The sequence below is a fragment of the Nymphaea colorata genome, chromosome 1, assembly GCF_008831285.2.
Source record: "Nymphaea colorata isolate Beijing-Zhang1983 chromosome 1, ASM883128v2, whole genome shotgun sequence".
NCBI classification, from domain to species: domain Eukaryota; kingdom Viridiplantae; phylum Streptophyta; class Magnoliopsida; order Nymphaeales; family Nymphaeaceae; genus Nymphaea; species Nymphaea colorata.
The window spans coordinates 31,793,806-31,810,835 of record NC_045138.2 but is presented as its reverse complement, the minus strand read 5'-3'; the positions used below and the strand labels follow the sequence as shown (position 1 = coordinate 31,810,835).

General features: G+C 37.9%; 2 protein-coding genes across 2 annotated transcripts in view; one reads left to right on the top strand and one right to left on the bottom strand.

Moving 5' to 3' along the window:
• Nucleotides 1-3,719, top strand: part of LOC116257304 (uncharacterized) — an 88,802-nt gene extending 85,083 nt beyond the window's left edge. The window contains exons 32-36 of the mRNA XM_031633922.2: nucleotides 1,565-1,647; nucleotides 1,760-1,875; nucleotides 2,334-2,419; nucleotides 2,687-2,786; nucleotides 3,483-3,719. Of these exons, the coding sequence (XP_031489782.1) occupies nucleotides 1,565-1,647; nucleotides 1,760-1,875; nucleotides 2,334-2,419; nucleotides 2,687-2,786; nucleotides 3,483-3,548 (451 nt within the window). The 3' untranslated portion in view covers nucleotides 3,549-3,719. The remainder of the gene's footprint in view (nucleotides 1-1,564; nucleotides 1,648-1,759; nucleotides 1,876-2,333; nucleotides 2,420-2,686; nucleotides 2,787-3,482) is intronic.
• A 1,548-nt stretch (nucleotides 3,720-5,267) lies between these two features.
• On the bottom strand, nucleotides 5,268-7,871 carry LOC116245856 (uncharacterized). Its single transcript, XM_031617439.2, has 3 exons — nucleotides 7,765-7,871; nucleotides 6,332-6,383; nucleotides 5,268-5,596 (listed from the first exon to the last, which is right to left on the bottom strand). The coding sequence occupies exons 1-3, from the start codon at nucleotides 7,838-7,840 to the stop codon at nucleotides 5,443-5,445; spliced, it is 282 nt and encodes a 93-aa protein (XP_031473299.1). The 5' UTR covers nucleotides 7,841-7,871; the 3' UTR covers nucleotides 5,268-5,442.
• Between the last annotated feature and the right edge of the window lie 9,159 nt (nucleotides 7,872-17,030).

The following is a 17,030-nucleotide window of genomic DNA, read 5'->3' as shown; positions in this document are numbered from 1 at the left end:
TCTCGTGTGTTTATGATGTCTGTAATTGGACATCGGAAGGAGCATGTTATAGAAGAAGATGAGCTTGTGGGAAAGAGTGGAAAATATGTTTCATGGAAAGAAGATAATAATATTGTCATGTCTTGGATCATGAATAGCGTGCAACCACAGATTACTTCTGCTATTGCATTCTATACCTCTGCCAAACAAATGTGGGATTTTTTGAAACAAACTTACTTGAATGACAAGAATGTTAGCAAGATATTGCAGGTGGAGGAGGAATTACTTAATTTGCAACAGGGTGACCAGAGTCTTGCTCAGTATTTCGCTTCCCTCAAGTCGATCTATGAACGACTTAAAGCATTACGTCCCCCATGTCCAACATGCCATAAGAATCATGGTGAACAGTCTATGGTTGCGAAGTTTCTACAGGGTTTCTCTCCTAAATATGCAGTAGCAAAGGCACAGATGTTGACTGAAGCAGAAATTCCCGACCTATCTGAAGCCTACAATAGACTCAGCCGCCTTGTTGTGACCCTTTCTCCGCCCTCTAGTGATATTCATGTCTCTGCCTTGGTAGCCTCAGGAGGTCGTGGACACAGTTCATTCAGGGGGAGAGGCATAGGTCGAGGGATAAGAGGAGGTCGGGGGAGATTTCAGTGCACCTATTGTGGGAAAATAGGGCATTTGGAATACAGATGTTGGGATAAACATGGTCGTCCTTCCGCTGCTTCCCTAGGAAGAAATATTACACCTAAGTAGAGCAAGAATTCTTTAGTCTCCTATTGGATCTGTCCAGGCAGCGTCATCAGTTATAGACGGGTCTTTATCTTCTTCTCACCCTGAGACAGTGACTGTGAGTATCAACAAGTCAGAGTATGAGGACTTCCTAGCACACAGATCTAGACAGACAGATTTTGATACCATGCCTCTGCTGAATTAAACAACGGAATGAAGCATGGTGCATGCAATATCATATTAACATGTTTGTGTCATAAATTAAATTTGTTCAAAATATTGTCTTTTTTACCTTGAATTACTTGGAAGCTATAAGGCTGTGTTTCCGATATTTATCTTGTGGTGTTAAGAGACTGCTTTCCTGAGTGAGAAGTTCTATTGTCCTTCTTTTTGCTGGACAAGGTCAATAACAAGATATAACTTAAGGCTGAAATGCTGTAGGTTGCTAGCGAACTTCTAATCAGCTATGGGTCACAGGAACTGTATTGATCTTTCCCAGTTCTACATTATCTCCCAATATTTAGCTTATCTATCTTGGCCTGAAATACATTTATCTTTTGCTTGAACTCAAAATGTTAGGGAGATCAAGAGATGGTGTTGGTACTTTCCCTAGACAGAAGCAGTAGACTGCTCATGGAAATGATGAGCTGTCATTTTTTCTCATACATAAGCAGCTGAGCCAAAACGGATTGTCGTGCATTTACGCATTATCATACATTTATGTGCTATGAGATTATCTGCTCAAAATTTTGATTATTGCTTTATAAGTTGATCCTTTCAAATTTCAACTTGTGCTTTAGTGCCATCACGGAATTTCTGCATTTTTACACTTGGCATTCCTTATCAGGAGAAGATGTGAAGTGGCTGAAACGCTTGCCGAAAAGAACTTTGATTTAGCTTTTCAAGTAATCTATGAGTTCAACCTTCCTGGTAACCGCTTGATACTTGATCTCTTTATGGTTATACTGTCACTTGATAGTCTTCTTTGGATCCTCATCTTTATTTCTGAGTTGTACTTATTTATTTGTAATCTTTGTTGCAGCTGTTGACATTTATGCTGCCGTGGCAAAATCACTTGCTGAAAGAAAGAAAGGAAATCAATTGACAGAGTTTCTAAGGAATATCAAGGGTACGATCGATGATAGTGACTGGGACCAGGTACAATCTTGATCTGATCTTGTAGACTGTTATTCTCAATTATTATTTGTGAACTTGGATCTGGTGAATCCAGTGATACTGCAAAGTCAGCTTAGTAAAAAGTTCAAGACCTTTTGAGGTTCTTTAGGTTTTAGCACTATCAAGACCATAAACTGCTTGGCATGAAGGGCTGAGCTGGTATTTGGACATTTAACTAGATTCCAGCTATATAGGTAAACTTATGAGGATTTTTTTTTTTTTTTTGGAAGTTACTGCTTGGGCCAGGTTGGTGACTTATAACTTGACATGTTATCAATGAGTACCTTCCAACCAAGATGGCTAATGGAATTTTGACTCTGTAAAGATACAAACTGAGAACTTCAATTGGTTTAATGCTTGTTGGTTCTGGGTTATCAATTGATGTTGTTCTTTGTCCATAAAAAGATGTAAAATCTTTCTTGTGTTTGTGTTTAATATAGGTTCTTCTGGCTGCCATTGTCATATATGCAAACAAGCACAGAGAAAGGCCAGATCGACTTATTGACATGTTAAAAAGTGTGCACAGGTAACATTTTGATCATTGACTTTTTGGTTGAAGCTTAAGATATAAATTGGAGAGCTAAAAGGTTATTGAATGTTATTGATATGTAAGCTTACATGATAAGAACTGCCTATGAATTTTCTACTAAGCAGTCATCTCAAAAGTCCCTATAATTTTGCTGCTCTTTGGGGCAATCCTTGCAGCTGTAAGGATTTGTAGTTTTCTGGTCCAGAATAGTTGTATTGACTGTGAACGGTTCGTTCATTTTGTTTTTCCAATCACACATTGCAGGAAGGTGATAGCATGTGTTATCTGTGGGCGTCTGAAGACAGCATTTCAGATTGCATCTCGAAATGGAAGCACGGCAGATGTTGATTATGTAGCCCATCAGGTATCAGTTCTCATGCTCTATTGTCCTGTACAATTTTTTTAGCCTCTGTAATAGACACTTCTTCCATTACATCAAAACAAAAATTTATAGAAGTTAAACGCTGCCTTATCAGTATTTTCTTGGTGAATGCCATATAAGTTTTCTGTTTTATTTCAGTCCATACTCCATATGCATTCTCCCAGCCTTTTTATGTCCTGCAAAACTAAATCCTGCCCATAACAAAGCTTTCTTTTGGCGTCTTGCTGCTAAACATACTTGTTTCTCTAATTCTATGCTCTTCACAAAGTAAAACTTCCCAACTTTCATTGTTAAAAATTCTTAGCAGCTTTTTTTTTTCGATGATTCTAAGGTCTTACTTTGGTGGTTAGGAGTTGATCAAACCATGGAACAGGAACCAGGCCTGTATATGTACTAAGTTGTGTCCTTTAAGACGGAGGAGTTGCCCTTACTGCACTTGGAAGTTAAATTCTAAAAAGTAACAGTCCTCAGGTTTCTTTGCACAAATCAACTCAGCTTGCTACTAGCTGATCCATTGTCGTATGTGACCCATTTTGATTCTCGTATCAATCTTGGGGCAAACTTGCAATTATCTTCCTGTCATTACTGCTGGTTCATCTGTGGACTTGGGAAATGAATGGCTTAGTGGAGGATGCACATTGCTCTAACACTAACAGGTTTTACTTCCAAATATTGCAGGCCTTGCTGTCAAATGCACTTCCAGTTGTCGATATGTGCAGACAGTGGTTTGACCGGAACTTGTAAGTACTCTCTCCAGCAGTGCTGTAAAATCGTGTACAGATCAAGGCCAAAGGATGCAAGGCTAAAGGTTATGCGCCTGTTTCCTTTTCCCCCTTTTTTGGTTAAGAATATATATGTTCCAATTTTGACTGTGTAAAAATAACTTATATTTTGAGTTGATTTTCTAGTGATCTACTGGTGTGGTCTCTCTCTCTCTCCCTCTCTCTCTCTCTCTCTCTCTCTCTCTCCCACCCCCCTTCTCTGTGTCCCTGTCTGGAGCATTTATTTTGCCCTATGGTTTGTCAAATTTCACAGGTGGTGATTTTTTATGCAAGGGAAAATTAACAGGCTATACAAAACAAAAACGTGTGTTGGATGATCGTCAATTGCTAAAAGCAATTTCAACTCCTAAAACAAATAATTGTTAGTCACAAGTGAGAGCCACTAAAAAATCTCTGATGGATAAAATTGGGCTGCTGGGTTTTGATATAATGATATTAAAACAGATTCACCCTTGAATTGGTTATCATACTCCCTCCTCACTAGCTCTCCATTTTATAGCAACATAGTGCAATAATAAGGGGGTGTCTGACAACGAACACTCCCACAAAGTTATGTGAAACTGTCTTAAAGATTGGGGTAGATACCCGACCGGCTTTGGGCGTTGGATTAGTTACAGCTATGCTTACATAAGTATGGGCGTCCTATGATCAAGTAGAAGAACTTATAGGATTGTGGTGATCAAACGATGCTTTATGTAAAGCTAGATATTGCTAGGATTGGGTTTATGTGAAAATAGCTAATTATTCTGTCCGTTACCTTCTAAACGGGATTTCTAATCATAGCCCTAAAGCCTGATATGGATGGGCGCATGCTGTGCGGTATCTCTGATTGGAAATTATGGTGTGGGCTGCCTGGTCGTGTTCATGAATCATTGTTATTACTACTGGTGGCCATGGATGGCTTGAATTTCCGATGACAAGAACCGAAAAGCGCATCTTCGTCCCGTATGGAGCCTTACAAGCTATTTTGGCCTTCCAGGATAATGTTTAACAGAGTAGACAAAGAAAAGCATAAAAATAAAATGTGAAAATTAAAGCAAGCAAAAACTCTCTCGAACTCTGCTGTTCACGCTGGGGTGGAGCCCCGTGCCTCTGCGTAACCTCCCCATCGGAGCAGATTTGTGTTGCTGCACATAGGAGCTTTCTCTCGTTTGATTGTTAAAATCTTTTATCAGATAATTTCTTTTGTGCTATTAAATTCTTTGCCAACATTTCTTAATGAACATGCCTAAAAATTGACAGAACGGCATGTAGTTAGATTATGTTTAAAAATGCATATCAAGAGATGCTCGTTAATTGTGTTAGGTGTTAATTATAGGGGAATTTTATGTTGGCGCATGTAAGATGTTGCTGATGGATAAAGAAAAAAATTATTATTAAAAAACAGCGCATTACCGACGATTTATAATGCAGCAACAGTTCATGGTCTATTGAGGAATTAATTCATGGTGCTTTAACAATAACCTTTTAATTTTTAGCCATCCGCCCCATGGCTGCATAGAAATTTTCATGTGTGTGTGTGTGTCGGAGTTAAAATCCTTCGTCCATCAATATGGCCGTTATGCATCGAGTGGTCTGCTATGAAAGATGGGTGGATTTTTCTGTCCAAACGCAGACAGTATATATATATATATATATATATATATATATATATAGAGAGAGAGAGAGAGAGAGAGAGAGAGAGAGAAAGAGACTTTCTGCTTTAGCTGTGCTTAATTGGCCAAGGGAACTGCACATGGCAAAGCTTGAACAAAAGCTACGACCAACTATGTTCTGTACGACCTGCGACTTTCAAGAAGTTTTTAGGTATATCATCTTTCTTGTGCAGAGTAGAGGGGCAGAACCTGGTGGTGCCATCAGGGGCCGCTTGTGTTGAGGAGATCCAAGGCACTAAGAGCAGCTACCCGGAAACGCTCCTTCTCTTCCTCCACCATCTTCTTCCTCTCAATTGCCCACTCCTTGCATTTGCCCACTTCCTCCGTTATCTCAGAAGAGCTTCTATCTATCTCACTGTCAATTTATTCCAAGGAAACCAGTCAAGCTTCAATAAGTAGACACACACATTTTCATTTGCGGACGCAGTTGGTGCAGATCAGGGAGCATTTTGTGTCTGTTCATAGTATTTGTACAACCCGCCTTCGGTTTGACTAAACCTAACCTGGCACAGGACGTGGGTACATGGTGACACGACGAGAGCAGATCGGATCATCAGCCAGATCACAGATTCAAATAGGTCCGAATTCCCCCACCACTAGTTGGACGCATCAATAATTCGTGGAGCCTGCCTAACAAGAACATGGCCGGGACGACCCGTTCAGTGACGAACTTAAGTTCAAGTTGAACTATCAGAGGCTGCTTGGAAGGCATGAACCTGAGGCCTGGACTTGTTTGAGCCCCCGCAGCTTCAGGGTTGGAAATGGGAAACCAAGGGATTAAATGAAGACTAATCACGCATCAGGGACTAAAATGCAAGCCTAGACCAAAGATGGCCGATCCTGTAGCGTGCCCAAACTCCGGACCAACTCTATGTGGATCCAGTTAGACTCCCCAAGAACATGCATGCTCACCCAGAGTCATTCGAGGTCTGATCATGATCAAGATCAACCAATTTGATTAGAACAAACATCGACTTCTGATGCAAGAACAAACAACAACTTGATGACCCAGACCTAGATTAAGCTTTAAAATTAACAGAATACCAGAAATATACTGAGACTGAGGAAAGTATGTAAGAGGTGAGATCACCTGATCATCTTGAGCATGTTGTCATATGCTGCTTGTGCTTGCTGCATTTGATCTGTAATTAGTGGATAAGGCATGGATCAGATTGTAGTCACGAATAATCACCATTGGCGTGATTAAACTTTTTCTTACTGGTGTTCGCCCTTCTCTGATAAAGGTTAAAAAGAAAGACTGAAAATAATGCAGTTTTCTTGTGTAAGAGCCTTGAGAATCTGCAGGGACGTAATGAAACAAGCAGCAAGAGGGCTCACACTAAAGGAGTTCAAAGTTCAAATCTTGCAATCGCTGTGATGCTTCTGTGTATTATTCTTCTGTTCTGAGTTGTAAAAGGATGTATTGTAGGCCTACTCAAATCCCAAAATAAGCCAGAATGGTGTAAGAGTACGGTCTTGAGGATTTTATGCTCTCCCAAGTAAACATTAAGAAATATCTATTTTGAAACCACTGCTCATATGTTGGGGACAACTGCTCATTCTGTTAATATCAGTAGGGGTCCTGTATCATTTTTCTGGCGTGATATAGCGAAGGGAAACCTGTGTCATTTTGCTGAAAGGGTGAATTGGATACTATAAGGCTAAGTCGGTCTCTCTCCCATTTTTTTCTACCTATAAAACGATTGAAGACCAAGTTAAACTAATTAAAAATATTAAATATTAGAAATTTTCAAGTAGCTAATATATTTATAACATTAGGAATGGCAATGATTTGGATGTAATCCAATAATAAATTCGATGCTTAATTCATCTGGTTAGGTTCAATAAAAGAATCACGTTTGTTTAATCAATGCTTTGTCTTAGGGCGAGAAAGGTGAAAAAAAAAATAATCAAACCTCCCCAAGGCAACTTTCTTTTTTCTAATATTTTATAAACTAAAAGCTGAGGAAAGTTCAATAAAATATATCAACATATTTTATTCAATAAATATATCAACATATTTTATAACTTCAATGTCACCCAACAAAAAAAAATGTACAACTTGCCCTAACAGAGATCTCGACCTTGGAGACGGACCCAGTTAGGGCCTCAGGGGGCTGACTCGAACGCGACGCTGAAGGGCATTTAGGTCAATCTTCATTTTCAAAATGACTGAAAATTTCCGTCGTTTTCCCTCCAAGTTTTCCCGGTCACCCAGGCCGTCGCCCGTCGTCACTCATGTCGCGAACATTTTGGGAAGCAGGAGATTTACTAGCCATCGTAGAGAATTGAGAATTATAAGCCGATTCAATCAAGCAAGAAGAATGGATCGGCAGCCTTATCCACTGAGTAAGGAAGGAGCAGAAGTAGAACACCCTGGACGTTGAAAAAGGGGGGAATGGCGATGGTTCCACGAGATCCTCTTCGCCCTTGGAGTTTCCGGCCGAATTTCGCTGGAATGCCTCAAGGAGATGAAAGATCCAGCGGAATTTCGCAGAAAAAAAGGAGGGAACGAGAGATTACCGAAGAGGACAGCAGAGAGTTGCGATGCCGCAGCAGAAGGGCCGTCCTCGGCGACAATCACGCTCTTCTCGTCCATCTCTTCCCCGTTTGCTTCTTCTCAGGTTACCCACAGTGTTGTCCGAGTGCTTCCACGTGGCTTACATACAGTTTTTGGCAAAAGGACTGGTCGGTATGGCCCGTGAAAATTAGTTAAATAACAAACCTGCCCTCAAGGAGGCACCACCACAATGCCTGAATTTATTTTAATCTTTACATCAAATTTTACAAAATACAATATTTTAGTGTTTTACGAGTTTACTTTTATTTTTCAGATATATTCCCATAATAAAATCTATTCGGATTCCAATCGTAAAATCGGATTTCAGATTCGGATGTGATTTTTCTTTGTTTGAATCCGAATTCAATTCTGAATATCAATATATTCCCATAATAAAATCTATTCGGATTCCAATCGTAAAATCAGATTTCAGATTCGGATGTGATTTTTCTTTGTTTGAATCCGAATTCAATTCTGAATATGTGAATATCCTGGATATGATTAAGGACATCCAATTTTAATCTAATCCGTTGACATCCCTATTCAACTTGCACGTGGAAACCTACATCGGCTTCTTTCACAAGTTAAGTTAAACTGGAGACACACCGCACAACTCATTCCAACCAAACAAAAATTTGACATGAAACAACAAAAGAAGCTCTGAGTGGTTCTTTGAGGTGTCATCTTATGCCACTATATGATGGAAAATGAAAAAGACAAGTCACATGACAAAATCATGCACCAAATGCGCCTCAACTTCTTTGCTTCTTTATTTATTGATCTATTATAGATGTGCATTAAGGTTTGCCAGTTTTACTTTTTCATTATAATATGTTTTGTTGTGCCTTCTTTTCTGCTTTATGTACTCGAACTGACAACTTTTTCTTGGAACAGCTTGTGCCTTGAGTGAACTTTCAAACACAACAGAGACTTTATATTTGTCGCTCTTCTTTTTACCTGTGTTTTCTAGCATTAAAATTTACTGTATAATCTTTCTAAAGGCAATCTAGAATAAATTTGATTAGAAGCATCTATACATTCAAATATTAATCTAACTAATTACTCACTCTTGTTCGATGCCAGTGAGATTGAGATTCTGATTTTGAAAACTCAAGCGGAGATCTGGATCACCTAGATTCAAGCATGCATTTGGACAAGATTTTGGGACTATCAAGCATAGTTTGTTGGATCTAGCATAGATCTAGAACAAAATCCAAATAGAGCAACACTAATATTAAACATAAATAATGCGCTTTTAGCTGTTTTCGATTGGTTCCAGGTATTTTCTGAATTTTGGTTCGTTTTTTCCCTTGTTGGATTGTGTTTGGATATGATTTTAGATTCTGATCAAGAGCATTTGATCTGTTTGCTTTCTTGACCGACGATAAGCCAAGTTGCAATGTCATCTTCTTGCTGTATTAGATCCAATTCTTCGATTCGACTTTAGATGTACCCATTTGCCTCAATTAAGTAATTCAAAATTACATCCCTAAAATAGTGATGTTCAGGGCATAGTTGGCAAACTCGCCGGCTGACTCAGGAATCGCCCAAGCCAACTCGGATCACCTACAAATCTGGCCACGAGTCAAGGTTTGGGCAAAGTAGAACCTGACTCGCCCCTGACTTGGTCCTACCGGGCCCCAACTTGCTCCGACTTGCCCGAAATTGCCGATTCTGCTGCAGTAAAAATACATTATTGTTATTTGAAAGTCGACAAGTCAACTCGCTGATTCAGTGACCCAGTTGTCCGCGGAACTAAGTCTGAGTCACGGATTTGTCAACTATGGTTCAGGGTCTTTGGTAAAGGGCATCCTTTCAAAAATTTTAGAACAAGAACCCAAAGCAACTTTAGAGTTCATAATTCAGTGATCAAAACCAAAAACCCTAATCAGGTGTTTGGTCACAGGAACACTATGTTCTCTCAAACCTATGCAGTGCTTCATGAACGTGATCTCATATTCGTAAGACAATGCATTGTAAAGAACGCAGTGTCCTTTCTGTTACCAAACGCCTCTAAAGTTTTCTTTACATCCAAAATGTTATGTTATCCTTTCTCCAAAAGTTTACAATCTGCTAACAAGAGTTCCATTCACCTGGCTACAGTTGCGGAGACAAGCGCGGGCTAATGTGGGCGATCGCCCACACCAGTCAACAGAAATTGTTTTATTTACACATTGAGTCCTTACATACTTTTATTTATTTAAATATGAGTGTCCCTTCTAGTTTAAATTATATACCATTAGTACCCACTCACGCATTCCGGCCCCACCACTGTCTAGCTACATTGCCAACTTAAAACCAAGGTGACATGAGATTGGACTGCAAAATCCACTGTTCTGACCAAAAACCAAAAACAAGTTTAAGTGGATTTCAGATCTACAGTTGAATGCAAAATACAGGCCGGGTTGGACGACATGAGATCTATGTCTCATCGCTCTCTGAGCAACTTGGATATGAGATCCGAGGCTATCAAAGGCAGCGTTGAGTTAAAAAAGGCTGAGAGTTTGATATTGAGAGTGTAGCTCCCTACATAGTTTGTAAATAGGGATGTCAATAGATCCAATTTAGATTTGATATCCAACTTAAAAAAATCATAGAGAAGAAAATGTGATATCTGATTAAGGAATCAAATCGGATTCGGATATAAGAAATGACATCCAATTACATTCAGATTAAGTAAATACTGACCAGATTTAGATTAGAATTGGGTATAAGTTTCAGTAAATATCCTATACTCAATGTCAATAATGTGCTTTGGATTCAATTTAATAATTGGACTCGGATTCAGATGTTAATATAAAAGTCGGATTCTGATTATGAATTCGGATTTCAGATATGGTATAGGATTTTCTTTGTCTGAATTAGAATTCAAGTAAATAGATATATGGAAAAATAGATATGGTAAAATATACATTTGACAAGAAAATTTTAATATATATGATTTAACTCGGGTTGATATGGTAAAATAGATATATGAATTATCTGCCGATCAAATTCCCCAAGGATGAAGTGTCTTTTTAGATCATCATCATCATTATATAAGATTATTTTATGTACTAGTTTATATTATTTATACGCATTACTTATCTCTATGCGAGTCAAACAATTTGAAATTCATATCGTTTCAAATTAGATTTAGAAAGCAAGCAAGTGGGATCTTTTTTTTTTTTCTTCTTCTTTATTGGCTAGTCGAGGTAGGTTAGGTAGCATCCTTACCGAATTGTACAAAGAGATTTGCTTTATTTTATCAAACTTCTAACTATCTTTTCGAGTTGATCGTCTCTTAAAAGCTAACTTTTTGCTACGATCATATGTCGCTTGAATACTTTTCTTAAATTGGTATTTAAAATGATTAAAAAACAAAAAGCATGTGAGATGTGGCACTCTCATATTGGCTTATTCGAATTTAGATAAGCCTATTTTAATGACATAATTAGATTATAATTTAATGAGATTAATTTATGATTACCTGTATAAAACTATAATTGAATGATTATAGTCACATCCATCCATATATATATTGTTTGCATCTAATTAGGTGTGTGTGCGTACGGAAGTTCTCGGCAAAAAGTAGGAGATTCGATGTCACAATATATCCGATGCAGAAGTGGAACATGTAATATTATTGCCTTTAGCACTTGTAAAGCTAACTTTTCATTTCAGTGGTCAATATGCTGCAGGGACCATCACTTTCACCACGTATGGACATATTGGGTCTTATGATTAGGAATCTCATCTGGAAGTAACTTTTTCAAAAGTGGGTAAAAATATCTCCCCTCCATGTGTGCATCCGCACTAATGGAACCTTTTTTTGGTCATTTTTTATTATTTCAAGGAAAACCTTTCCTTTTTCTTTTTATTTTATCAGGTAAACAATGTCCGAGGGAGGGGGGGGGAAGAGAAAGAAGGAAAGAAAGAGAGGGGGAGGGAAGGAAGGGAAATGGTCGGGTTACACAATGAGTCCGAGCTAACTCGGGCTTGACTTGAACTCCCTCGAAAAAAACTCGGTTCGTGCTTAACTTGTTTATAAACAAGTTGAGTTTGAGATTACAAAGATACTCAAAATGATAAATGAGTCGGTTCTAGTTTCAGGAACTCGACTCAGTTTATACTGGACTCGAGTCGCAAACTGATACTCTATATAATACTATAAAAAATGGTTCACCGGTTTTAACTTTGAGGGTAAAAACAAATTTTCACAAGTTACACGAGCTAAATGAGTTACATGAGTTAACATTTACATGAGTTAAATGAGTTAATTCTAATACGAGTTAACGCCTAAACAAGTGAAATCGGTTAATCAAGTTGAGTTCGAGCTTGATTTTGTGTAGTCAAGTTGAGCTTGAGCGTGCCATAAGGAGTTCGAGTTGAACTCGAGCTCGAGTTTTTTTAGCCGAGTCGAGCTCGAGCTGACCAAACTTGGGCTCAACTTGGCTCGTGTGCAGTCCTAAGTAATGGCACCTCTATTTTTAAGATCAACACTCTTCAATACCAATAGAATAGCACCCTTCAAAATTTGAACTGAGTACATAGCTATAACACGCCTCTTAACCCGGCTGGTTGCACTATTTGTCACTTGGTAAGGGAGGGAGAAAGAGATACGTAAGAGAAATCCAATCATACTCTCTCTCTCTCTCTCTCTCTCTCTCTCTCTCTCTCTCTCTCTCTCTCTCTCTCTCTCTCTCTATATATATATATATATATATATATATATATGTGCGTGTGTTTGTATTAAAAAAAATAGATTCTACATTTCTCTCATTCCTAATGTCTTCTTTTTATTTTCTATCTCCGTAACCTTACTATATATGGAGCAGAATATATATTATGACATATAACAGGGCTTAAAATTACCAAAATGTCTTTGTTGGCTAAATGTGAGACCCCCACCCTGTAAGGGCAAATTGGTACGGGTCCAAAATATCCCTACAAAATCATGAGAATGCCGTTCAAGTTGTAGGGTTGGAATACGTTTTCAGCCCCATAGGCATAAGGTGGAAACCAACCTCTATTATATATCTCACGTTTGATGAAGAAATTAAAAAAAAAAAAAACAACGATCTAGATGGAAATTTTTATTATGGCTCACATATATTCTAGAATAAAATATAAGAGATGGTTCTAGTTTTAAAATAAGGACTTTTATTAGCTCTTTCAATGATTTTAAATAATTTTTTAGTTATTTTAAATAAGAAGGCCCTGGGAAAATAATCGTGGGCCTATATGTGGTACCACTGACAAAGAGCAAACAAGGGCGGAAAATCGGTTGGTAGGAAAATTTTTCTCTCGTTTGTCGTCTAACAAATTATTATGTCCCCATCCACACTGTTTGGTGGAATTCTAAGAGACTATTCATCAAAGGCATGCAAATGAGACACATTTTTTTTGTGGGAAAACTTGCGATTTAGTGTGAAAGTGACCTCTTCCTGCATTTGGAAGTGAAGTACACGACTGCAGAGCGAGGATTTTTCCATTAAAAGGGCATTTGAGTTGGCCGCATAAGTTTGGTATGAACATTACATGTAATTTTTGAGTCATGACAATGTGATCTTAGAAAGCTATAATAAGATTTTTGTTTGGCTGATGCGGGCAATATATATATATATATAAGTTAGTGCTAGCATATGTCACCAATATAGTTAAAATAAATCATGGTTGATACCAATATTGATGGTTTTTTAACGATAATTTTTAAATTTTAACCATCCTGACAACATCAACATGCGATAGCATGTAATTGTGAAAAACATGAGAGCTTCGGTTCTCAGCTAGATGGTAGAATAGAATACTCCGTGTTTGCTTAATTTTGTTGTATTGCTAAACTTGATGCGCATTTATTTTTTTTGAAGATCCAAATATATTGAAATTCGGCTCCAATTACATCAATCTAAAAGAATTTAAAACCATATTTTAATCATATAAATTGGTAGCATAAGTCTGCATTCTCATATACACCTACCCTAGATTCTCCAAGTGACTTGTACACTCTTTAGATGACACTGCCTGTTGGGTGGCTAACACAAGGCACCGTGTTACTTTTTTTAGGTAGGAGATGGATATTCTTTTACTTTCTAGAAAATACATAATTTTATCATGAACCTTATTCATTTTCCAATTTTTTCTTTTACAGGTCTCCTTTTGACATCAGATGCCTTTTTAATAATCTCTTGATATAATTCGCCCCCTAACATGAGACCGTGTGTTGGGACTTAGAATGAACAAAAATACCCTTAATGGTAAACAAGAAGAAGGCTTGGCTGCCCCTTTATAAGCTATAAAATGAATTTCGAAGACATAGAATTTTCTAATGGAAGGATGAAAAGTTCTTGTGACATGGCTGAAGACAGGTTCGGTGTTAGCCACTGAACCTAGATAAAATATATAATAAAAAAAAATTTATCAGGTCGAATCAGGCTCATTCGAGCCAACCCAACCCGATGCCTTTTTCTTGACCCGAGCCAACACCCAGCCTTAGTGTGCGCTAGACCCAAACGAACCACATTTTTGAATTCGTATTGGGGATGTCCGTGGGATGACTTTATCAAACTCAATGGAAAATTTTACAAATATTATCTCGACTTTAGTGGTATAACAAAAACACAATTAGGTCTAATGTTTTGTTTAGCTGTTTTTTATGTGTAATTCATACAATTAAACGACGAGGTTTTTATCGGGTATAATATGCCGAACTTGAAAAAAATAAAAAAATATGATAAATTAAAAAAAAACTAAAAATAAAGAAAAAATAAAATAAGTGAGAAACTAATAACACAATCATCAAAAGATAAATAGACTTGCAACAAATAAAAATAGAAAATGAAAAAAAGATTGTTTGACATTTAAAAATCTGAAAAAAAGTAAAAAAAAAAAGGAAAAAGTGTGTTTTTTCGTTTTTAACGGTTTTTTTAAAAAAATGTGTTTTTTAAAGTTTTAAACACCTAGTTAAGTTTTTGTGTTTTTTTCGAAAAAACCACGTGTTACTTGTGTAATTTAAGCAGTTAAATATAAAATTATCCGAACTGCTAAGTGTGTTTTGAAGACCAGTAAAAAATAGAACGTGTTTTAGTAAATACTTTTTAAAGTAGCAAAAATAAAATTTAATTGATAATCAGATTAGTGTTGGTCCGAAAGAAACACAAGTTCAATGCATGCCTAGATCCGACCCGCCATATAAGTGACCTGTCTTGAAGTTAAGGGAATTGGATACGCATTCATAGATCCAGGTGGGAATGAGTTGGATCCGAATTATTTACCCACAGGATCCAGAATTCGACAAAGTCTTACCGATGATAGGTCCGACCCGACCCTGGTTGTAGCTCACGACCCTAGGCTCGGCTTGACCCGGAAGGACCGAACCATGGTCAAGTGGGCTCAACGGCGTAGCCGCGTAGGATGGTCCCATTTTACCTTTTCAAATTACCAAAAGGCCCCTCTCCTGCTTCCAAAATGCGGAATTTGCCAGGCGCCCGCGTGGATGCCACCAATGAAGTGGCACTTTGCCATTTGTCACGTTTTGCCTTTTCCTAGCCGTTTCAACGACTCAACCGAATCGGTTTCTTTGGAGTGTGATCCCTCCGAATCGGTACCATGTTCGACTCGTCAGTTCGGTTTTTAGTATAAATTTTTGAAAACTTATATGTTAATTTTTAAAAAGTTTTTTTTGTTTTTGAGAGGGGTCCAGGGCTCTTACCGGTGCCCCCTTTGGCTCCGCTCTTGAGTCGAACCATGCGGTTCTTTCTTTCAGTAGGTAATTACTTATACAAATTTTAAAAAATTTATTATTTTCTATTAATATTTTTAAGCAACTTTTCTCATTTATATATTAATACCTGTTAACCAGTTGACTCAACTTACGTTTTTCCCTCTTAAATCATCTTTAGTCATTTTAACATACTCTAATTCAAGTTTAAAATAGTTGGTAGGCTAAGGCTTTTTGGTTGTTAATCTCTGTTTAGAGAAATTAATATTTCTCTTTAAAAAGTGTCTTCGAGAAGCATAGAGAATTATTAAGAATTAAAACAATAGTTAATTCAGATAAGATTCGTAACAACTACGACCGACTAATTTTTCTCGCCACGCAGTCTTCATTTAAAAAAGAAACCGTCTCGTATCGGGAGTAAATGACTCGATAAGACCATTCCCGATCCGGTTCCTCCCCGACGGCTGAGACTTGGGAGGGGCCATGGTTCGCGCCCCTCGAGAATTGGCGGGACCCACTCAGCAGATTCGCGGCGCATACATCGAATTTCTGGAAATATATTAAAAATTTCCAAAATTGACAGCTTTCTCCTTCCTATTACCAACTGTCGCATTTCTGCCCCAACAATTTTTTCAATGACTATATTACCCCTGCGTTAGCTGCCACGCTTGGATAGGAACTGGATCGGAACCGATCCAGTCTAAGGAACGTTTGCGACTCCCATCTCACTCCACTTTGCACGTATAAATTTTGGGGACCAAGAGTTCGGATGAGATTAAGCATGCATTTACTGGTTCTTTTTTGGTATTCGGGTCTAGATCCATATTTGGAAAGAAACATTATTCTAAAAAGTATAGATCTTTATTTGCAAGTTGTAATACCCAAAAGTTTAGTTTCATATTAAATATTGCGAAGGATTTTGAGAGACTTATAAAAGAATGTTGTTAAATGGTTAACTGTCATGGATACTAGTTTTTTTAGGGTTAGAACCGAAACTGTTAGAGGGGCGTTAGGATCCACCGAACCAAGAGCTCGAGATTGAGGGTAAGTCGGGTCGTTACAATACTATTTAGATCCAACATCATGCATGACTTTATCGTAGATCTATCATTGTATTAGTAAGAGAATGATGGTTCCATGATTTGGTCCAATTTCAAAACAGTAGGCTGGGCATTGGATTAAACTTATCAAATTGCTAGTAGGCTCATGTGGTGAACCATGCCATGATTCGATTCAGCTTTTCGCTAGCCGACATTTCATGGAAGAACGACGAGCCAAAGTTCCTTCCGCCCTCATGGTCTAGGGCTGCATTAGCTTGCATAAGAGGTTGATGCTCTCATTGATAGAACCAAGGATGAGCAACATTGAGTTGTGGAGTGGGTGGATGCTCACATGTAACATTCTACTGGTCCGACCAGCTATGCCAAAGGGGTGAAAACTCATAAAGTCAAGGTGAGACCACTAGATATGAACAAACCCAAACTCAAATTGTAAACATGTGGAGAGTCAAAATATATTGAAATATTAGAT